Genomic DNA, 24,857 nt, shown 5'->3' on the forward strand with positions numbered 1-24,857 from the left:
AAGCTATAATTAGTCGCGTCCATACCCACACATACACCCACGGATGTATAGAGGCATGCGTACGTATTGTGGATGAGCACAGGTGCCGGAACACAATGGTGAATGGCAACGACACAGAATGTCGTTAAAAGTCATGTGCACACCGCGGTAATCCACTGTAGTTACTGTCGCTGTTTGTAGCTGCTGTGCTACAGAGCGTCAATCATGCATCTGTTGGATAAGAACACATTAGCATTTATTAAGAAGAGACTCCTTGAGATTTTGCATGTGTTTCCCTCCACTGGTCATTAGCGCTGGCTGTTATTTTATTATAAACACCTGTTCAGTCATTTTGCACAGCTGTTGGTTTCCTAGTAATGCGTCTGTGGTGTGAAAAAGGGGGCCAGGACAATTTCATGAAATGACTCACTCTCCATGTATCGCGGACGGAAATTAGGTTAACGTTTTTTTTTTTTTCCTGCACTGTTAAATGGATTAAATGAGAAGAACTCAAAGTTAAATTTGTTGTCGTGAGAAAATGTGGAGTAGGGGTATCAAACATGTGGCCCTGTTAGTCTTGTGATGTTTTAGGTTATACATAATATGTCATTTCTAAAATGCGCTTTAAAGCTGAACCAAGGAATTTTAAAAATTAAAATTTTTTGCACTCAAACTTGTTGTTGGAGTTACCAGTATTCACAGTTCATTATCCTCTTTGAGTAAAACAAGAAAGTGGAGCTTATGATTTAAAATGACTTTATTCGAACAAACTTGTTAAATGTGATTCATGTACAAAACAAAACATCCACAGATTCAAATGCATATGCAGACAAGAATATGTGATTGGCACACATAACATGTTGACGCTGTTTTTAAATATGAAAATCTCAAAACGGCAAACAAGGAAAGCTGTAAAAAGCAGTCAAATTAGGCTTGTAAGCGCTTGACTGATTTTTGTCATTTTGTGGCTCTCGCATCCCGGTGTTCCAGGACAATTTGTCTTCCCCGTCGCTTAATTTACATACATGCACGATCATGTTCAAATAATGAAACTATTTTACAGGAAAAACACAATCACAGCACGGAGATTCATGTCCCCCACCTTATGGTAAAGCCTGTATCCACATGGACAGCCGCGGCAGGCGCATTGATAATCAGCTCCTGCAGAGAAAAGGGGAGAAAAAAAGAGAACACCTCAATCATTGTTTAACATAAGCTGTATATCTTCATTTGTCTGAGGTCCTAAACACCTCCAAACCCATTTGCAACAATTGGAGACTGCATTTTTTTTTCATTCCTTAAGCCAAACTCGACATTGTGCAGCGCGACCAAGCGAAGGTGTTTTTGGACAAAATTGATTATTAGAACTAGCTCCTTGCTTTTGCTGAGTAACCGATGGGAAGTTAGAGGGGGAGAAAAGTTCACCCTCCATGCATTCTGTTTTGTTGTCTGCTTCACGCCTGATTCCAAAGACAACGCTCTGATTTTATTCCTTCAGTATAAACAGCACAGGTCCTTGGTAAAGCGAGCCCTTATACATGTGATAGGATATTGTATATGACAGATAGAATGGGTCTATATGTCTTCGGGATAAAACATCTTCTTCCCAAGCAGACAGAAATAGCTCTCCGACACCTCGCAGTATTTAAACGCCACAGCGCCAGCTGCTTACTGATTCTTTCAAGTTGTTACCCCATCAGACAATACTTAAGAAGATGAATGGATCGCCTCACACTGAAAAAGCACTTATTACCATGCGCATACTGTGTCATTCCCTTTTTCTCTTGTTTCACTCTGCCCTTTTTCCTTTCCTCCACCCATCTTTCATCCTGGGTATTTATCTCTTTCACCTCTCTTTTCGCCTCTCCATCTGCTTTTTGTGATGCATTCTCCTTCTCTCTGTCGCAGTGTGTCCATCCTGCACTCCTTCCTGAAGATGGACTGTCTATCTGTCTTTTCATTATTCTCGACCCGTTCTTGCATCCCCCAACACACACTTCAAACGCCTTCGTCATTCTGACTTTCTTCATCTGGAATTCTCCCCCTCTCATCTTGACTCTGCCTGTCCATCTTCTCCAAGAACAGTCCAAATATCAAGCTCCTTGGGCTTCTTTTTTTTTTTCAGTCTTGGTTATTTATGGAGGTGCTGTAGTTATCATTTTCATGTTCCTGATAAGTGCACTGAGTACAGTACACAACCTTGGCAGGCATAGTTTATCACTGGTGAAGTAAGGACGTTTTCTTTCTGTTGAACTTGGGCCTGTCACTCCTCTTTTTCTCATCCAGCCCACACTGATCTTGCACATGCTTTGCTGCACTCTCTAAATTTATGTCTTTGTTGAAACATTAACTTTTTGCCCATCAAGCTTCTTTTTTTTTCAAATTAAGGAAACGATGTCCATCTCCTCTAACAGTTTTCTACCACTTAAACATCCTGATGTTGAAAACAAATCTAAACGCCAGTGGCCTGATTTATTAGGATCCCAAATGAAGGGTGTTTTGATTAGATGCTCACATAAACTGATTGCACTTGACGTTTGCGTGAGCAGTTTGGATGGTCTGTGTGTTACAGCTTGCATCTATCTTGGAAACGTTGGGTGGAATTGTGAGTGCTCACAAGTACAAAGAAAAATGTGATACCATTGAGTTTGGACGTTTTCGGGGCGGTTCGTAATGATTATTGGAGAATTTCAGCAAAAAAAAAAGATTATAGGGAATTATCTTTTACAAAAGCAATAGAAGACATTAAGAAAATATAAGACAAAAATATCTTATGATAAAACATTTGCAAATAAAACTGGCGGGGACCAGCTTAAGAAATGCTTCTCTCGCCACAATAATAGCAGCTATCTCTGCTTGAGCCTGAGCTCATTTGCCCTTTATTTCGAATATGTTGAATACAGACAAAACCATTAACAACACAACTGCCTTCAGGCGTTGTAAATTACAATGCACGCACTCATATCTTGTTAGATCTGGGAGAAACTACCAATATCGTATATTTTTAGGGCAAAAAACACTAAACGGAGGATGAGTGCAATAATGTGCACTGATTCCATAACTAGGTGCTTTTTCTTCCATGAATCATTCACACAAAGTCCAAAATAAACAAATAACTTGCTGATAATTTATGCGCTACAAAGATCTGTCATCTCCATGGACTACAGTGTTTTTCACTCAAATATACCAATCATTGTAACCAACCAGTAGCAACCGGTGAAGTCAGTCAACTCTTACCGTGCAATTTGTAGGTTAACAGCAGATTAGAAACACCTGCTCTGTCCCACCACGCTTTTAATCCCTATTTATATGTGATGCCACATGGTCCAATATGCAGCAGGTTCCACAATAATTGAGTGGCACAACAAATCGATTTACACATTTTTCACCAGCACTTTCAATGATTTCGACCGCAACTCTATTGTGACTTGTTTCCGAGGTGGAGGGATCTCTTCCTGACCACTCCGAGTTGGCAAGCAGTCTACCAGCTGATTGTGATCGATGTATTGATCACGCTGTCGTTGGACCAGAATCTCCTGGCCACGCCGCAAAGGAATGCAATATATATATTCATGCACAATCCTCCCACAATTCATCTTCTGTATTACAATTTAGAGTCCCAGCTGACATTAGGCAAAATGTAGGGGACCTTCTGGACAAGTCGCCAGTCCAACACATGGCTAACAACAAGACACACAATCACAGACGTAGTCACACCTTCTGGGCATTTTTTTACTCATTATTTATTATAACGAGGCCGTGATGAAAAGCTATGAACATGTACCCAATTAGGTCCGTTCAACGTGAGATAAGAGTGGTAACCTATAGCACGAACCCCTTATGGACAGAGGCGCGGTTTCTCATGATTCTGCTCAGCTGCTGAAGCAGACGATGGAGAAATGGGAGTCATTTTACATGAGCTGCTTTAAAATCAGTGTCCTGAGTCAAGGTTTCAGCTCTACGCTCATCACAAAACAACAGTGTCAGGGGGAATGCTGAGTTGATTACAGCTATTAGGTGACAGAGTACAGACCAGCAGGGAGTGGGTTGTGAACCTCAGGTTTATATGTTTTAGTGACAGCTTTTGAATGACAGGGTCTGTGTAACTCACAAATTCAGCCCTGCTGCTCATTCTGCAAATGCATGTTCCTCACAAACGTGGCACAATTTGAAATGGGTACAAATAGGCTTTCCATTGGTATCGCGTTTATTGTTAAGAAGAATTATCATAACGAAAGCATAAAAAAGAAAACAAAAAAAACAATAAATACAAATCAGTGGAACAAATGCACTTAGTTTTGTGTTTATTCGAGTTTGTCAATGTGTTTGTTATATATGTTCTGGAAAATGAGTAATGCTTTGTCACATGTTCAGAATGAAAGGGATTGAAAAATATTGTCTAATTTACCGGATATATAAGCAGTTTGCTCTGTATTGAAATATTCTAACCAATATCCCATTTTACTTTGTATCCCATGGCTTTAAAACTGCAGCATTGTTAATGGTAAATTTAACTATGGGACACACATTATCAGTCTGGTTTTTTTTGTTTACAATCTTCCACAAAAATAACTCATTTGGACAGAACTCGCATTTCATTTGTGTTAAGAACCTTTGTGGTTATAGACCATTTCCCAAAATTTTAAGTTTCAGGCTGGTATTGAATCATATTGATCATGCCATATGTGTGCTTCACACTGGTAAAGAGCATTAAGAGCCCTAAATAAAAAAGTAGTATGGAGCTATTTTCACTTTCAACCTTTTGACCTGTGTATTGGCTATATATTTTAAATTAGTACAAAAGGAAACATGTAGTACTTAATTAAGCCAAATCATAGACTGAACAGGCTCAGGCTATGATGGCACATGAACAATAAGAAGACCAAAACTGACCTGAGTTTCAAGGTTGTGTTTCACACTCAGGTTTTGTTCATTTCCACTTTCGTCAGTTAGTGTTGCCTTTGTGATCGGATCAGTGCCTGCACCCCAAACCTTCACTTCTCCCAGGATCAGCCGATCCATAGCCGCCAGTCCTTTAACGTCAGGCGTAGAGACCAAAGCGTTCTAGAAGAAAAATGTGTTTGAGACAGACACCATAGATATATGAAATGCATAATGAGATATCACTTAATAACATACTGAACATTTATAAAAGACATACAAGTACCATGATAATAAATTGATTAATGTGTCGACAGATCTCTTAAGATTGAGGGACGCAGACATGTTCTCAATTCATGAAAAACGTGGAATAGCCTTATCGAGAAGGGATAAAATTGAGACGCACGCACGCACGCACGCACGCACGCACGCACGCACGCACGCACACACACACACACACGCACACACACAAACACACAAACACACAAACACACACGCTTCGATGTTCAGATAGGCATCCAAAATGGAATACGATCTGCTAATCTGCCAGGCCGCACTGGCCTCATTGTCCAACTTATCCTCATCTTCTCACATCTGCCTGTTCACACATACACCCACAGGCTTGCACACAAATACACACACTTACTCTCTCCCGCTCTCTCTCCCTCGTTTGGCTGTCAGACTGTGGGCCTGTTTTATCGCTGTGAAATTGCTTTGGATTGAGCCTGATGGTAGGCAGAGGACAGCCACAGATGTTTGGCCGTGGCAGCTGTACGTGCCGGCTATAGCTCTGTGCATATACGTACGCCTGTGTGATTGTGATTAAACACATGCTTGTTTTTGCGCGTCTGTGGGTCTTTGCATGGTGAAAACCCAAATGGAGTTGGGATGGCCCCATTTATCCCTGTGATTATGGATTTTGTAATAAACTGTGATAGATCTGTGGCTACTTAAAAATGTGTTTCATACTGGACTCAGACATAAAGCTAGAATACAGTACAAATAACACAGACTCTGAGCAACTTCAAATGTGTTGTTTCATTACTTTACATTTGATCATGATTATTTCAAAATGTGCTTTGAAGTGTCTGAGCTCCATATGAATACACAGCGATGAATTGGTGACTCTTCAGATAATGTTACTGGTACCTGAAAGCTGGACAGGTTATTGCTTGTATGATGAAATGCCTGTTCCTTTAACTCAAGAGATCTTTGAAGTACTTTGGTTTGGTTTCTTGCTCTTGTACTCTATGTATAAACTCACAAGTTTCCATTAGAGAATTCAGTTAAAAAGTTGGTGAACTCCTATAATGTCATAATCTTTCAAAATACTGTATTTGGGCATTTGTATACTTTAAATGATACAGAGTAAGAAAGGTTTGAAAACAAATTGAAGTTGGATTTCCTCGTGTTAAAAGTAAACACCCAAGGAGAATATGTGATGTTTTTATGGCATTAAGAGGTTAAACCATTGTTCCCCTAAGACAAACTGGGAAGAAATGGAAATAATACAAAAACAATATTGCTTTGTTGTCTTAGAAATCTTTAAATGTAATTTGACTGCTGCTTGTTGCTCTATGAAGCTGCAACTTAAAACACTCTTGTCTTGTTTTTTATAGAGGGCAATACATTCAAATATTTTCTTTGTGCGGGTATTGCCAGATGACATTCCTCTTATGTCATAAAACCCCAAATTAAAATGAAACACATGTGAATAGTGATATTTTTACCCATGCATTGTTCTGTTCAGCAAAAACTGACTGAAATATTTCAACTCTCTTAGAAAAGCTAATCAATATACATCCTTATACCCAGATACATATATATATATATATATATAAGGGTTTTGAGAGGACCATAAATACCACGCAGTTGTGCAACAATAAATTCTGGTAAATCAAAATACACTGGCTGACTTAGAGCGGCTGGTTTAGTGTTCATGGCTCAAAACTGAGCTCTTTAGACTTCTATAGCATATTTTTGCCTTCCAACTCTATTTATTGTACGTAAAATTGAAAAAAAACACCTTCTTGTTATTGTTCTGCACAGTTAAACTGTTCCCTTAAAGTTACAAGGACAGTGCATCCTTGAATGTGAGCAGTACCATCAAAGTCTTAATAAATATGTAGCTAAAGATGGAGGCCTCCTGTCAAAAACTTGAGGCAAACACTTCACTGCCTTTACACTCTCTGAATATTTGAAATTAGATTTATTCTTGTACAAACATATTTGTTTTGATCCTTGTATCATTTGACCTGATGAATGTCAACTAATGTTTAAGTAGTACTTTCATTGTTTTAGAACATGCTGGTTTAACTGCATGTCTTGTGTTGATATGTAATTTTGCTTAAGGGTTTTAATTACATATGTATTGATCTCTTTGGTGGACTTATTTTTTCTGCATGTGACCCATCCTAACAGTTTTGGGTAACCAGTGACTTGCACAGTGGGGAAACCAGAGGCAGGAAGATTTGAACCCAAACCATACTGTCACAACGTCATCAATTCCTCTTTATATTATAAAATAAAAACTTTTGCAAAAAATAACAGTCGAACTATCATGAGAGAATCAGAAAGTGAATCCTCAGTAATGGTTTCAAACATTCAAACATACGTATGCCTGTTGCGGCCCTGTTGAATTCCGAGTTGTTGATCTTGCTGCATTTGTTTGCAACAACGATAAAGGAATCAAGAGGAAGCGTATGTTTCTGGCCCTTGAACTCACCGATTCTGCTTTGAAGACGGTCAGAACATACTCGCTTCTTCCCACGGTGTCTGAGTAGAGAAAATAGGGGTGGATTACATACAGAGCAGCGGTGTGGAGGGAGAAAATCAATGTCTTACTGCTTCAATGAATGGCATGGATACAGAAAGGTGGTAAATGAATAAATTCCACAAAATGAATGTTATTACCAACCATTGTGTTTCTATTCAGCTGACTAAATGGACAAGTACATAATCACCTAACTGGGTTAATCAGTGAGTCAGTCATTAAACACAGCCCCAGCGTACTGAAGGACCCCTACTCAAAGTGATTTGCAATCGAAAATAAAATAAGACAACAAACTCTGCCTTTAACTGAATGAAATGTTGACAAATGGATGTGCTGCATGAAAGAGTGACGCTGGACATTGTGAACTGAATGAGGGGTAGCGGATGAATGAGTGATGCATCAGCCTGACTGACAACAGAGTGAATAGTCATCCCCCTGTAGTGAAGCAAAAACATGCAGAGTGCGGAAACAGCTGAGAGCAGGGAAGCCGATAACACAGGTGCGCCCGAACGGTGCCGGAGAAGCAAAGCAAAACAAGAAAGACATCGGAAGACTACACGGCAGCCAGACAGGGAGACACAGAAGAGAGGAGCGAGGGACCAGATAAAAGAAGAGTGATGGAGAGCATATCTCCAGGCAGCGACACGGGGAATTACTGTAATAGTTTCTGTCACTCCTCTTCTCTGCATTTCTCATCGGTCTCTCTTTTTCTCTCTCTCTCTCCCTCCCTCTCTCGCTCGCTCTTTCTCCTTTGTCCCAAACAAACATGCCTTTCACAGAGGAGTGTATCTCCTCACAGAGGCACTTCAGAGACTGATTCTGCTTGTGTCTGTGTGTGTGCGTGTGTGTGTGTGTGTGTGTGTGTGTGTGTGTGTGTGTGTGTGTGTGTGTGTGTGTGTGTGTGTGTGTGTGTGTGTGTGTGTGTGTGTGTGTGTGTGTGTGTGTGTAGTAAGAACGAGTGAGGAAGTTCACCCTGCTGTACTCAGCTGTGTCTTCCCGAAAGAATCTACCAAGAAATCCATGTTTAATAAGTATAACTATGGGCTTTGTCAGACTGTAAATTGAAAAAATAAATAAATAAATAATCACGTGGTTGTCTTCAGGCATACAGTATGTTTACTCACACTTGAAACTTTCTTAAATTTTAGTGCATTCTGGTCCTGTTCGTGTTACATTTATAGATTTTTTTTATTTTTTACATTTCTTCAAGAGATTGAAACAAACTGTATGCTGAATGAGACTGTGTTTCTATCATTCCACACCAGTGCTGTGTGCCCGTTTGAATCTACCCCTAGAATTATTGTATTCCTTTTTTTTTTAGCAGCTGAGAACTCAGTTCTCGAAGTTAACGCTTTATTTTTCTCTGACAGAAACACAGTGGAGGTCGGTTGACCCGACACCTGCTATCTAGCCTGTTTCCAGAAGAACGGGGCAACTGAAGACGCATCGTTTCTGCATTTCTGTTTTATAAAATGTTTGTGTTTACATGTTACACGGAAACGGCGGAAACAGTGAACATAAAGTAGTTTTCATGCCGGGCCGTTAGTGGGTGCTTTGTTTTTGTAATGAAACCACACACACACACACACATGCATGCAGAGAACAATATGGTCTAAGCATTAAGGATGACAAGTACATGGACATTCGTACAACTAATACTGGTGACTCTCAACAAGTCTTACCAAGATAAAAGTAGAATTTTGACCTGATGCCAATTTATTTGACCACAGTTGAAAATTAAAAAAAAATCCCATCAGATAGCCACACATATATAGTTACAGTATCAAATACTGCATTTCCTCTGATTTTTCAACAAAATGACAAAAGATCAGCAAAAAGAATAACTAAGTGAAAGAAAATAAATAAATAAACATCACTACAATATCTAAAACAATTAAGTACCCCCCCCCGTCAATTACCTATTCCTTCTCCATCATCCCAGAATACTGATCCTTGAGCAGTTCCAGTGTCACTCAGAGCAACTATCAGTCCTAAAGGATTCTTCCGACTGAAAAGGAAATGGACAGAGAGGGTTATAGCAGATTGCCGAAGGACACGGCATATTTTTACCTGTTGCTCACAACAAATACATCAACATTCCAGCTCGGAGGGGGATGTGCCTGTTCCAGCAGCGAGATTCCTGAATCTCTGACGCTTTCTCATTCTAACGGCCTCTTTCCTAATGCAAAGTGACAGCTACAGTGTATACATGAAGCTCAGCTTGAGGATCGTTGGTCAGAAACAACAATTTACCTGATATCTGTAACCATGATGGTCATACATGTCAGTTTAAAGGTTTTTTTCATTGTCGGGGAAAAAATAAAAAATCCATTTAAACATTCACTATTTCATAACATAGGAACGCAAGTACATAAAAGACACACTTTACTCTATGTACATGATCTTAGGCTTAAGTGTTGTTGTGATGTGTCATCCAAGACATGCAGGCGCCTACCTGTAAAATGTGTTGTTTTCAGGTTTCTGCCAGGGCAGGATATATCCTCCTCTGATGTGGAGGTTAATACGGTCCAAAGGTGTTGGCATTTTAAGCATTTGGCCACGCACTCCAACGTCTTTAGCCTGATGAATAATAATGATAATGTTTTTTGTCAGAATATGCAGTTTTTGCACTAGGCGCACTGCAGAAGGGGAGCCATTTGAAATATTTCAATACTTTTTTTTTTTTTTAAAGATCCAGGGAATCATTTCTAAACTGATTTCTTAGAATATTTTCTTCTTTGTTCATGGCTCCTGCTGTAGCAGCTTGCACCTCGTGAGCTGAACTTAAATGGAGATAACCACTCTTCCCGCAAATTCTTATGCTCGGGATTGAACTGTTATTTCACATTTTTTCTTTTTTTTTTTCTTTGTCTCCGTTCAGATTTATAACACCAACAGATGGGAAGTCCCTTTGCCAGAAACAGACCAAGCAAGTTTGTTTTCCTTCTTATGGCATAGTCTCCCAGGTTCAGCTTCTTCATGATGTTGTCAAATAGTGCGTTTCACTTGTTGAGATTGTAAATTCTGCTGTTGTTGCAAACATGGTAAAGTGTGGCTCCCTTGATGGGGTTAGTTTATATCTTACATTTTTTACACATAAAGCAAGTCAATGACACTGATCCTTTCTTTTTTTCCACTTTGGGCAGGGATTTTGCTTTTTTCCAGGAGACAATGCTAATTATTCGTCAGTGTTGACTATTGTATTGATGCACAAGGTGTCCAACTATTTAGACTCATTTTGACTTGTAATATGGGTCGAATAAATTAGAACATGGCTTTTCAAAGTGTGCTTGAAAGACAATAGTTAATCCAAAATGAATAAACGTTTGGTTAAATATAATGAATTTTCATATTTTATTGTTAATAGCTCCTACGAAGTGGTTTTGAAGGTGGATGGACGGATTGTTAATTGTTAAAAGTGCTGTGGACCGAGACTTACCGTATAGTAGTCGTACCAGCGTGCATTAGGAACATAAGCATCCACAATTGTGACTCCCTATTGGTGAGATAATCAATAAAGAAAATGATGAATTTAACAAAAAAACCTAGAAACATTCATAAAGGTTATGCACATTTTTAGAGGATGAAAGAAGAGTAATGCAGGTGTGCTTTGCTTGTCTTCATTTACCTTGTCCAAGGCCGGGCTGATAAGTAGAGCGGGTCCCCAGAGGAACTGCTTGTGTATATCCCATGTAGCCCTGTCATTCACGAACCTGTGACGTACACACAAAGACGTCATTAAGCCTGACTGAAGGAAAAAAAACAGAAACGTTACCAACACTTGCTCATGCGTCCCAAGCCCAGATGACTGTTCAAAGGCTCATTCAGAAGTCAATGGCTTGAAGATGCAAGCCAAATAACCTAGCCAGGCTCACCCTGCCAGCTCCTTAAATACCATCTGTGACTTCATAAGAGTCTCTTAAAATGAAAAAAAAAAAAAAAAAGAGAGAGAAAAATGTTTCCATATAATTTCACATATTCACATCTGGGAGCTGCAGCCACTGCCATATACAGTTGTCTTCTACTCCGTTTCACCGGAATTAAAGTGCCTTGCTCACGGGCTTTTTAACGGCAGCTGTTGTGTCAGGGAAGACGCGTCTCATTTTCTCACCCTGTCAAGTGGCTCACATGAGCAAATTCCCCTATTTAGCCGACTTCACCTTGCTGCAAGATGTATGCAAATGAAAATAAAACAGATTTGTTTTTAATATTGGATGCAACTTACCACCTGTAGCTAATAAAGAAACATGATTTAACTGGTTGGAAAATGTATTTTGGTATTTAAACAGAGCCCAGTAGTTAAAAAAAAAATATGTCAAAGCTTACCCAAATAACGTTTCAATTCAGAAACTATAAAATGTGTTTGGATAAAATCAAGGTACCTTTACTGTGATCAAAATAACAACATCAGCCCACTCATAAATAAATGAATGCGTTGTGTGACTACTTGTTGTGTTGCGCTTACTCATGCAGGACTGGCCGGATCACTGTGCTTCCTTTAGTATGAGCCTCAAACATCAGTGTGTACATGTAAGGCAGGAGGGTGTAACGGATGTTCAAGACATCGCGGGAAATGTTGGCGAATTCCTCACCCCAAGCAGCAGGATCTTGTCTCTGCCAGAAAACAAAAATGGAGCGAAAAGTTATGTTTAATCACAGACACAGAAAAAGTTACAAAAGCAATACACCTAATATATTTAAAAAAGAATTGGGCTAAGTCCCATTAGCAGAACCAACAATTTCACCAGAGCTGGTATTTTCACAGAACAGAAGAAACAACATTGGATTAGTTACAACATGAGAACAGATGCACTAATATTTACCTCTAACATTGTATTGTTTGGTTAATTCTTTTGCTGTTGCCTCGTAGTTTTACTTTATTGTCCCAAAAGAAGAGTCTAGAGTCGAGCTCTAACTTTGTTTGATTTGACAAATGCACAACAATGCCGTGTGACAATGGCTGGACGGGTTCATGTGCTCTCTTCAGCCCACTGCAGGTGGTCTCCCCCTCGTCTCCGGATCTCAGGGCTCAACCTTTTTTCACAAAGAAGTGAACTCTGACCCAAAGACATAGCAGTGTTGCAGAAAATCCAATATTCAGTCAGGTAAAGGGAACCATGGAGTTGTTTTTTTTCCTTACACTTTGACTCTGTTTCTATCAGTGCCAACAAGATTTGTCACAGAAAATAATTGGTTAACTTGACCTCCGCTTTCACTACTTCACTCAGCGTCTGACTATATTCGTATTGCATGAGACGTCTTGCTAAAGGCTGAGATGCTGGTCATTTCAGTTAAGAACATAGACGAATGCACAGAACATGTTACAGGTAACGTAAAAAGTATGAATGTCTTGATTTTTTTTTTTTTTTTTTCGATTTTTTTTTTTTTCTGTAAAGGAATGAGTTTGCGTTTGCCACGTTGAACAATAAAATGGCCTGAAGGGGTTTCCACTAATAAACCAAACTATTATGCTGAGCCCTGTAATAATATTTACCTCATTTTAATTAGCTACCACGGCTCTTTACAAGACAAGGCCACAGAAAAGAGGACAAGATGTTTGGACGTTATTAAAAGAAATCACAGAGATCACTAAAATGGCATCCTGCTGAGGTTTAGATAGGTCATGTTTAAAAGCAATTATTAACTGTGCCTCAGTGGTTGTTCAGCTTTGGCCTTACTTAACGCACATGATTGAATAGAGAGCATTTCCATTATCTTTGGACCCGAGGAGTTTATTTGATTATCATCTAATTTCCAAAGGAAATTTCCAAGATTATAATTATCTGCAAAGTGGCAAAGTCCACCTGCCTTGCCTTTTTTTGTGCACTCTCATGCCATATATTCAAATGTGTTCACTGGAAGGTGATTATTGTACCGTGTGTGTACTGTGTGTACAGGCCACCTCACTAGGTAAATGGGACTAGAAGAAGAAGCACGGTACGCCGTTGAAATAGTCTTTTTCAGATTGTAGTTTTGAGATTAAAACAGCAGTTGAGTACCCCGAGCTTTGCTGTCAAGCATTCATACGGATAGTACTGAACTTGTATTTTTTTTTTCATTTAATTTAATTTTTCAATCTTTTTTGTTATACCTGAAGATACATATTGCTTTAGGTTTGAATGCGGTGAATTCAGGTCCCATTTTAATGGTCTAAAGTGTAAACTCCTTATGAGTCAGGATAAGTTCATGTTTCTTATTTTTAATTGTAATTTTTTTTTCTCATCTTATTCCTCTCCATCTGGGCTGTGATTTCTATGTCACTTGATTATATTCTTCTTGTGTATTTAACACATATATCCATTTGTTTGTTGTACATTTTATTTGTATAATCTAGTTGTCATCCTCCAACGTCGGTCACCTCCTTCCCGTCACCCCATTCAAGTTTGGAATTGTATTAGGGTAATGCCAAATACAGGTCAATACAATAATACCAAAGATGAACATGTGTGGGCATATTCATGGTTGGCATACATTTTATATCCCACTCAATTGGAAAAGCTCGGTGTTGCTTAACTTGTGGAAATTTGTTTGACGATAATGGATTTGATATATAGTTAAATCTGGGTGGAGAACTGGGGGAAAACCCACGTCAGTACTGTGGTATTGTTGCATACTAGCCTCATATTTTGGATTCCCAGGTAAAATGTATTCATCCAAGCTATTTGGTTTCAAAGTAAAGGGAGATTTTTTTTGATGTTCCTTTTCTACCTGATGTTGTCAAACGTGGTTGAAAAGACTACACATAACTTAATAATGTTTGTGTTTCCATTCTCTGACATTATGATGTTGGATAATCCAAACACTATCTCATAGCAATTCTTATTTTGTTGAAGTAAGACATGTTTTAATCTGAAATCGGTTTCTCTGGATTCCCTTTGTAACACTCAGCTGCACAAATCCGGACCTGAGCATTACACCACTGTTGAGCCCTTAAGGTAGACTTTTCATCTGTGTGTGAAAAAAAAAAGCCTAGAAGAGGGATTGATAAAGAGATGGGACAAAAGTGAGGAGCAGACAGAGAATCCATCTCATGAATTCATCTAATTTATGGCTGCAATTATTGTGGCAAAAAGTGCTTGTGACACTCGCTGGTGTGCAGATAGATGTATGTGTGTGTGTGTGCTCTTATACTTACACACGCAACTTGAACGAAAAAAAAAAAAAGAAAAAAAAAAGGTTATCTGGGTGCATCAGTCCCTCTCATTTTTTCCCTCCTCTCCTTATCTTCATTTATCCGTCTGAAATCTACTCCCTCACCCTCATCTAATAAACCTTTGCATTTCTGTTTTGCATTTCAGAGCTCGCATCAGAAAGAAAATATATTTGGATGAACAATGATATGTCCCTTTGGGTGAATTACAATATACATGACTCCAATATAACTGCACTGGTGGAACAAGGCCCGGTGGAAAAATATATCTAACTTTAATTAATTTTTGTTCCGATATGACTATGGACATCGCAGTATATTGCCAGTGTAGAGAAATCATCTCGGGGTCAACACTGAAAGTTGTCTGTGGGCAAAGAGACACAAGGCGTGACAGAGCTCTGGGAATGACTCTGCGAAAACTCTCCCCTCTTTCTCTCGCCAGCGTCTGTGACCTTGCGTATCCTCCAGTCGGACGGTGGTGGTGGTAATACTTTGTTGTCAAATGCCTTGTTAGGCAGACTGGAGGTTACAGTCCCTAACTGTCTAAGGATCGAGTATTTTAAATGGCTGACTGGAGACAAAAAATATAGTTTTTACTGTAAAGAATGCATCTGACCTTGGGTTTTTTTCTGCTGTCTCCCAATACCAGTCTGTGTACTTTGTCCTCTCACTGAACACCTTTTCTTCCCCGTTTTGACTGAAATACATACGTTTCAAAGTTGGTAAACTGTTTATTTAGTTCTCCCCCCCCACCTCTCACATACTTCCTACAACCTTGTGTCACCACTATTTAACAGCACTAAAAATCCCATCTTGTTTTATTTCTTTGCCAAGTTCCTCTTTCATTTTTATTGCGTCTTTTTCTGTCTGAAGTCTATGAACTTATCCTGCCCTTCCCATCTCCTTTATCTGTGTTTACTTGTCAATATTGTTCTCGTCAACCACTTTGTTCTTTATTTCTTGCATGGTTGAAACACCAGCACTGTACGCACAATGCTTTCTGTCCCTTTTGGTTTCCGGCATTTACCAACTCCACTTAAACTGCCATTTTGCACTTCTCTCTCCCGCAGTCTGTATGTGTGTGTGCTATTTTTTTTTTTTTTTTTTTTCTGACACGTTTTAAACACCGATTTGCAAGCCATTATTAAATGATCAGAATCACAGGGTGTACCTATGTGTGGAGTGGAGGTTAGGTACTGCACAGTGGTGCCCAAATCACCTTGAAAATTCAATTATAACCCCACTCCATGTCGGTAAAAAGCACAGGCAGTGACACACACACACACACACACACACACACACACACACACACACACACACACACACACACACACACACACACACACACACACACACACACACACACACACACACACACACACACACACACACACACACACACACACACACACACACACACACACCACTGTGTCCTGTCTAATTTTGCAGACTCCAGTGCAAAGAAATTTCACCTGGTGGGATCGATCTCCGGACGGGCGTTATTGGATTTCTCAGATGTGTTCCAACGCTCTTAAAGGTCACTGCGAGAATGAATGCCACCGACACTACACCATTGAACAGGTCTATCTTTTTGTGGGTTTGTGAGGGTGTGCACATATGTCAGAGGCAGATTAATAGAGAGATGAATAGAAAGGAAGGGGGGTAAATTTTTATATATATATATATATATATATATATATATATATATATATATATTTATTTTTTTATTTTTTTATTTTTTTAATTATGATTAAATATAATACCTTTTTAATCCACATTAATCACTTTTATTTTTGCGTGAGCAAACAGACTCAATAAAGACGGGACTACAGAGAAAGGACTAAAGCAAGTTATTGAATTTGTTTTTTTTACTTTGCCAGACAACATGATGAAACATTTATTCCTTTTATGACTATTTTGTGTGAAACTACTATGTGTAATTGTGTGAAATTCCTGGAATTTATTCTGATTTCCCCCCAAATAATCCTTATATAAGTGCTTCGGTCCCATTTTCCAAGATTATGTCTACTTTCAATATCTGGCAGTTTGGTAATGGTTTTGTGTCTGGTTGATGATACAGAGAAGCTTGTATTTCACACGTGTAACATACACTTAACTCTTGTTGGGAATCAAGACAGAGAGTGCTAGTCATCAGCGGTTTCTGGGAGGTTTTGAATGTTCCAAATAGCCCAAATGGTCATGAGAAGTGCCTTTGTCAAATCATGTCAGCAGCAAGAGGGTAGGGATAAAAAGGTGAATGTTAAGTTTCCATTTATACCACAATGTTTTCAAGTGAAAACAGAAAACTTCAATTGCATTTTGAAGGACCATTTACATAACAACAATGTTTGCAACCATTGAAAACCGTTCTCAAGGTGGAACTTTAAGAAAATCCTCCAACTCTGTCCCTGTTTAAACAGGAAAAATGTCAGCTTTTCTGAAACACTGCCACTGCACATCAGCACCACGGCTGTAATATATAGTTCTTCTGCTCATGTTTGTGTAGATGGAGAATAACAACAATGGTGGCTGGCGAGGGTAGCATGACTCCCAGCCCATATTCCCCTGAGACTTTGTAGTTCTATAGTTAAGTCACCGTAATAACGATCCAACTTTGTTGTCTACCCATGCGAATGTTCACGTACTCGCCATTGTTCATAGTTATAGCGTACTGTTCTCTGGGTGCATGCGGGTGTGTGGTTTCATTACAAAACCAAACACCAGCACCCACCTGTGGCTCTATATACAAACTACATTGTTTTCAAAACGTTGCTGTGTAAATGTGAAACTTTTCTGAAACAAAAATGCAAAAACCATCCATTTTCACTTGAAACAGTGTTGTGTACATGGGCCTTAGTGTCTTCAAAAAATGAAAATGTTTAAACATAAAAGTTTTTTTATGGGTAGCAAATGTTTTGGGTTTTATTCTGATATGACATTTTATGAAGCATCTTAAGTGTGCAGCCTGAAGTCTTGGTAGTTTGTGCAATATTCTTCTAAGAACAAAAAGTAGAAATGTTCAGAGAGCTTTCGGTGTTGCATTATCTCCTCACGCAGCTGTACTGCAAGCTGGAAATTCTGCTGGAAAAAAAGGAATCACTGGAGCTAAAAGAATAAAAAAGCAGCATTCACCCATGTTGTCAAACAGCCATAAAATTTAACGTCCATTTGTGCAAAAATGAAGACATCTGTTCGATAGTGATTTTCAATTCAAGTCAAGATGGCTTAAGTGAAGAAAAAGTAGCTGTGGTAAGCTTTATGGGTCCACCCAACAAAAAACACAAGTAAGAAATGGGACGCTCATTTGGAAGTGCAATGCCTAAGTACAGTTTCTCAGTTCACTTACCGGGTTGTTGAGGCCATTGTGGTTGCGAGAGTATGGATAGAAGGCACCCAGCTGCATCCAGCGAAGACACATCTCACGCTCGGCTGAATTGAAGAACCCACATATGTCTGCCCCGGTCTGAAAGAGAGCGGCAGCCCAAGATTTTGAGTGTAAATTTCTGTGTCAAAAGAAAAGGGATGTGCATGGTAATCAAGGAATGTGATTAAGAAAAAGACCTTTCACCCACAGGAGAAAGGGTCACTTGAGTATTTAGCATCATGTCATTGAGGGGGTGAAAATAGTTTATATGCAAAGATTAATATGGTCTCAGATTGTGGTTGTTATTAGAAACAATGAGAATAGACTACATGAGAATATACATAGAAAGGAGCGGACTCAGATGAATGCCAAGACTAAAGAGTTGCAGGCCAGTAAAGACAGAAAAACTTTAGACGACAATATAAATCTAATTCTGACTTGAAACTGCTCAATCACTGACAGATTTGTATCGGCTATGACAGAACAGCACAAAGCAGCTTGGTTGGGCTGATTCTTGTAACGACATGCTTCATATCATATCTCACGATGTCCTTTTGATCAGAGGGTGAAGCAAATAAAATAACATCACTCAAGCAGCTATAATCTGTTTAGAAAGGACAAGGTCATATCAATGCCTCTACATCTTGTCAAAGTTAAGATGGGAAGATGATACTTACGTAAGGGATTCCAAACAGACTGAACTCCATCATACCTGGAAAAAAACAAACAAAACAAATCCCAATGGGATACTATAAAACATATAATCTTTTTTTATATCCCACTGCGTTTCAATAAAAGAAAAACATTTTGTTAATACAGCAGTCCAAAGCTGAAGAGTTCACTGTTGAAGCGTTTGCTGAAGTTTTCAATCAGCTCATCAATAAGGTAAACGAAAGAAGACCTGCAGTTTTATCTTGATGGGCACACCATGCCGTGCAGTGAATGCGTGGCTCAGGATCCAGGTGCAATGGTTACATTAAGGTCTGAGACCACCTACTTTCTGTGACTTAACTTTAAATTTGAAAGGCAATTTTCATGATTGCTCTCATAATAGTGTCTCACATCTGTACCTTTGTTGAGCATGATGGTTTTCAAACAAATGACACATTAATTTACAAGTATGACTAAATATGAGGTAGTTTCTTCTGAATTACATGCTCTGTTTTCACTGTCAATTTGTACTTCTCAACTTTCTCCTTCTCAGTTGTCCATATCTACTATTGTTTCCTCTCTGTGTATCGCCATATGTTTCTCTTTTTAATGTATTTTCATATATAGCCTACCTGTGACTTGTCATTTGTGTTCACTATAGTTTACTACCTGAAGTGCACAGATTGAAAGAGTGGGATGTCTAATCTGCATGTGATCAGTCAATCTTTCCAAAGCTACTAGGGCACTACTGTAAAAAATAGAAAATGTGGAACAGTTACAAAAAAACTATCTATCCAGTTTTAGATTATATCATTGTTTTGGATGTAGGTCTGGGTCCAAATGAGACACTGACTACACTGCATCTGTTAGTGACCTCTGCTATAAAATGTATTATTTCTGGTCTCTGTTGCTTGTGTATACGGGATCATACAATTTTCTCTAAACATATAAGCCCTTCATACAGTCAGATTACTACGAAGTGCTGACAACAATTAGCAATAAAAAAAAAATAAAAAAAACTTCATTAAAACACACGCCTCCATGTACCTATAATAGATTTGTATAGCTGGTCCCAGGCGGAAACGTTGTCTCCAAGCCAATGTCCAACCCATTTTCCACTGGAGGGGTAAGTGGACCTGGTCACCACTATGCCTCTTTTACCCGTCACTTTCAAGAGGGCACTGTGCAAAAAGAAGAGATTATGGATGAAAACTACTGACACTTCATGGTCGTGATAAAAAGTACAATATATGTATTGTCATGTAGACATGTAACGCCACAAATAAACACGTGTTGTGACATGTATATAGTAAATACATGAGTACTTACTCATAAGTGGGCTTGGAATGGGACCACCCATAGAGGTTGTGGACATCATAATGCAGGACCCTTTTTCCATTACTGAGTATCTGCTCGCTGTTCATGCACAGAGTCTTGTGCTTTAACCCCATGTGTTTGGACTCCAAAGCTTCAGAGAGCACAAATAAACATTTAATTTATATTATACTGCAGGGACTTACCCTGTGTATTTATAGCATGTCTGAACAGTATAATAACAACAGAAGAGGTCTCTTACGTGGCATGTATGGAGGGAACTCAAGGAGTTGATTTCCAAGACATTTACCCCCAACTGTGCCATGGACAAAACTAGCAGGCTCATTCATGTCCTTTAAAAGAACATAAGATGTCAGTATTGACAGAGGAGGTTCTATTTATGTGTATAACAAGGCCTTCATCCAGAATACGCACAATCCAAATGCCATCAAACTTTGTCGTATTTGTATAGAAATCCAGGATTTCTTGATGCCACCAAGCTGCCGTACTTGTGCGGAAAAAGTCAGGAAACGCGGTCTGGGCCCTGAAGAGCTGTAAGTTGGACACTCGAATGAAATTATGAAATGGCAAGCGTTCAGTATTTTTTGGGTGAAGTATTAATTGTGGCTTTTCTCAATGAGATCAATTTGGAAGATATTTTACCTCCACTGCGGTATCCCAGTCAAGAGAGTCATTTACAGCGATATTAGGGTAATCAGGCCAAACCTGAAGATTAAGAACACTAATTAATACACCTGCAAAATATACTAGTTTTTCTTGCAATTTATCTAATATTCTTACCAAAAATGTTATATGACTGTCTGTAGTATGACAATCGTTTTTCTCCTACCTTTCCCCACACAATATCATCACTGATGTTTTTGGGCCATTTGATGAAGACGTCTTGTTCTTTGCCTCGCTCAAAAGCAGGGTAGTAACTGGTCTCATTTCCTGAAATGGCTGGATCCTGGAATTAGTGACCACGAAATGTATGCATTCATGAGTGGAGAGTGGCTTGTGTGAAGTCATTTATAAGAAACGATGGGACTATCTTCAAGCGTGTGCAATGTAATGTCCTTACCAGGATAAAGATGAACCTCATGCCTTCTTCTCGCATACTGTCAACCAGGGCAGGCAGTCCTTTGAAGTCAGGGCTTAGGACAAAGTTCAGCTGACGCTCCATGTAGTCAATGTCTGCATACTGCACATCCTGCAACATGTCAATTAATGCTCGAATTACCTTATGATACATTTTCTTCTAGGTTTGTCACATAACATTTCAAAATGTTGATAGGACTGGTAAAAACTGTCAATGTTAATAATGAAAACACATGAGCTGGGTAAAAAAAAATAAAAAATTATTCCAATTTTTTTTTTCTGCATAATTTTGAAAGCATGTTTCATAGTTATATATACTTTTTTTTTAATAATATTTCATTCTCTGTCTTGTTTTGATTCTCATAGACATTATTCAGCCACAATCTGGAGCTGGATTTCTATTGTACTGCGAGAGCAAAGAAAATCATGTTCAAACGTCTGAAGACAGTGAAACTTAAGTGGATTGAATGTCAAATGGAATTAGAGGTTATGTTTGATTGGGTTACGCTGGATGTGTCCGTTGTAATCTAAGAAGTCAATGTATCTGTTTCGCTTCCACCATACCAACAGATTATATCTAATTCAATTTTACAGCGTCATTGTGCACATACAGTAATTATATTGTAAATTATGGGGATACTATGTTGAATTTGGCTCTGTCTATCTGACTGAGTGCATCTTACTGTACCGTATAACCTACATTGAATAGAAGGAGCTTTCAGTTCGCCTTTAGAGGAGAGCAATAAATTGATTCTGTATGCTGAGGATCTTGACTGAATAAAATCAGTGTCTTGGCAAAAAGCAGGAAAACATACAGCAATCTAACTGGATGGCATATTTGTCGGCTTATGCATTTGATGTATTGGTACAGTAGCTACTAAGAAGGCTCAATAAGAATTGTGACTTTTATTACGTAAAATTTTGGCGAAAAAGTTTATTTTTCAAGTAACAACAGAATTTGCTGTGCTAACTTAATCTGGTGTAAACGTTTAAAATAAAAGCAATATGGGGCATTGACCCATTTAGGCTTCTTTGTACAAAACTTTAGCTTGACTTTGCTGGTATCTTTTGACTGAGGCAGCTATTGTGTGAGACTGAAGTGGGCATCAACTTGTGACAAAAATGATTGCGTTGAAACGGGGCAGCCCACAGCGCTTTAAGCCTCTTTCCGATTAGTTGAATAAAAGGCTATAAAATAAATCATTCCAAAAGTGACCACAGCATCAAAAGATCAATATATCAAGCTTTGTTCACTGAGCGTCCCTATGCTGAGAGTGGCCCAAGATTAACCAGCGTTTAACAGAAAATTGATATTCACCAATTCATTAAATTTGATCGTTATTTTAGTGTCAAACAGTCTGTGTAAGACGGCAAACTTTTGAAGCAACAATTGTCCATTATACAGAATGTAGATTCAGCATAGCCGGGCAAAGTATTTGTGTTTTAGCCTGTCTGAAGCAACGGACTGACCAAAATACCCCGGATGGCAATAATTACACTATTTTCTTATATGAAATGGTATGCCTCAATGTGCTATAATGACCAAAGAGGTACCTTTAACTTCTACCAGACAGAGCTGAAGACAATGAAAGCTGCAGCGGTGGTGACACACATGGATGTTCTTCTGGTTACCTGACCTCAAAAGCTGTTGTAATTTTCCATTCAAGTTCTTGTTTCCATCGGACAAGAATTTAAATAAGTCCTAATTCAAAATCCAAATCGAACAAAACAAGAGACTTCACCAAATAACTTACATAGGGTATGCCAGCTTCTCTCATGTCATTGTAAAGATTTTGGATTTCTGTGTCATTGGCATAACCATAGCGGCAGAGCTGGAACCCAAGGGACCAATAGGCAGGTAGAACGGGTCGCCCAATGAGCTGTTAAGAAGAAAACAAACACAGAAGTCATTGCAATTCAACACAGGGAAAAAAAAAGTTGTTTTGCAGGAAAACAGGACAGCGTCCATAAAGTGTTTGTTTGATTGTTTGGGGGGGGTGTATGTGTGTTTAGATTGGCTAAATGAGAGAGAGCAATGAAGCGAGGAGCTCCCAGCTGCTGTAGTCCATCAACAGCGGCCCAGGGCCAGACGCAAGGCACGCACGCACATATGCAGGCACGGACTCGCACACAAACAAACTCAAAGTACAAGAAGACTTACTGCAGTGTACTCTTGCACCACCATCTCAGGGGTAGGTCCCAGAACCATGTAGAAATCCAGGATACCTCCCAAAGTCCGGTAGGTTAAAGCAGGAGTGGGTTGGAAAGTCACATCTGGATGTGAAGCAAATACGACATTTATTTTCTGAGTGTGTGTGTGTGTGTGTGTGTGTGTGTGTGTGTGTGTGTGTGTGTGTGTGTGTGTGTGTGTGTGTGTGTGTGTGTGTGTGCGTGCGTGTGTGTGCATACTGTACAATTGAGTAGTTATTGAGCAGACAAGCTGCAGCAAGAAAAGTCAGACTGTTGGAACAATGAATTAGTAAAACAGAATGTAGGTTTTACAAAGTGGTATACTTTGATGTACATACTTAAAAAAAAATATGGTTGGAATACTTGTATGAAAGAGATCATGACGTGAGTTTATACCACATCACTCATGACAAAGAGAATTTTTAATCCAGTGATGAAATATCCACGAGGGGCCCATCACTTTGTCGTTAAAGGTAAGAGATGTAAGGATGTGTGTGATGCATGTTGATTTTACAACATCAAAAAACATGCAATTTGGCTTAAGTTTCTAATATAAAAAATGGGGACCAGTAACCCAGGCTCGTAAGTGAGCCTGTTCAAAGGCATATGCTCAAATCATTATTTATCCTTCATTCAAATTCTATTCTACATGTTCTCTGCATGTGTAATTAGGTATGTATGAGGATTATTGCACAAGTAAGGAGTGTCTGAATGTCTGCGCCTTCGTCTTACCCATGGCATTGCTATTTAGCAAGAGCACACCATGAGCATGAGCCGTGGTCTCAAGGCCCATGTAGAAGGGATGAACTCCATAGCAATTCATCTTGTACTGTAACAAAGGGACAAGAAAGGGGAGTGCAATGTAAGAGGATGCTGGTGAAAGCATGGGTTCACGGGAAATCTGTTGTCAATAATAACCCTGCCTTTTTGAATCTGTTTTGTTGTTCTGGAAAGGCAAACGCAGTGGTTATCTGTGGTTTCTCTATAGTTATGCATGTGGAACAATCTACTTCCTTATGGGAATGAGTGTGAAATTGATGAGTGTTTCCCCTTGCAAGTGCTGAGAAGGGTCCTACTCTTCAGCGTTTGGATGAGGATGGGACTCGACAGACTGGGCGAAGAGGAACAGATAGAAAGGTGGCAAGGGACAGGAAATCTGCCACTTTCAGATGTCACCATCCAGCAATGAAAACTCATGGGCACGTCACACTCTATCAGCCTCCTGCACTTCTGCTACATAAGAAGTTGTTAAACTGTAATCCTAAGACTCTGAGGACTATGTCTTCCTCTGTCTGTCAGTTCTGTTTAAATATGTGCTTCGCTCACTAAGTGAATGTGTTCTTGTAGTTTTCCTGCATATTGCAGGAGTCCTTACTTGAGGAAAAAAAAAAAGGTCACGGCTTGTTCACTACAGATACGTTGAATTCAGTGTTCTTCTGCTCCGTATCTGTTGATCT

General features: G+C 39.1%; 1 protein-coding gene across 1 annotated transcript in view; it reads right to left on the bottom strand.

Moving 5' to 3' along the window:
* Positions 1–713: 713 nt before the first annotated feature.
* Positions 714–24,857, bottom strand: part of si (sucrase-isomaltase) — a gene marked incomplete at its 5' end in the record, with an annotated part of 62,493 nt that continues 38,349 nt past the window's right edge. The window contains 20 exon segments of the mRNA XM_080460505.1: positions 714–1,140; positions 4,873–5,043; positions 7,586–7,635; positions 9,553–9,641; positions 10,089–10,213; positions 11,073–11,129; positions 11,262–11,346; positions 12,099–12,247; positions 18,130–18,246; positions 18,825–18,859; positions 19,846–19,979; positions 20,128–20,266; positions 20,375–20,465; positions 20,548–20,664; positions 20,776–20,838; positions 20,963–21,079; positions 21,194–21,322; positions 22,965–23,090; positions 23,372–23,484; positions 24,133–24,229. Coding sequence (XP_080316631.1) covers positions 1,069–1,140; positions 4,873–5,043; positions 7,586–7,635; positions 9,553–9,641; positions 10,089–10,213; positions 11,073–11,129; positions 11,262–11,346; positions 12,099–12,247; positions 18,130–18,246; positions 18,825–18,859; positions 19,846–19,979; positions 20,128–20,266; positions 20,375–20,465; positions 20,548–20,664; positions 20,776–20,838; positions 20,963–21,079; positions 21,194–21,322; positions 22,965–23,090; positions 23,372–23,484; positions 24,133–24,229 — 2,076 coding nt within the window. The 3' untranslated portion in view covers positions 714–1,068.

Source organism: Lipophrys pholis (genome assembly GCF_963383615.2).
Source record: "Lipophrys pholis genome assembly, chromosome: 3".
Taxonomy (NCBI): domain Eukaryota; kingdom Metazoa; phylum Chordata; class Actinopteri; order Blenniiformes; family Blenniidae; genus Lipophrys; species Lipophrys pholis.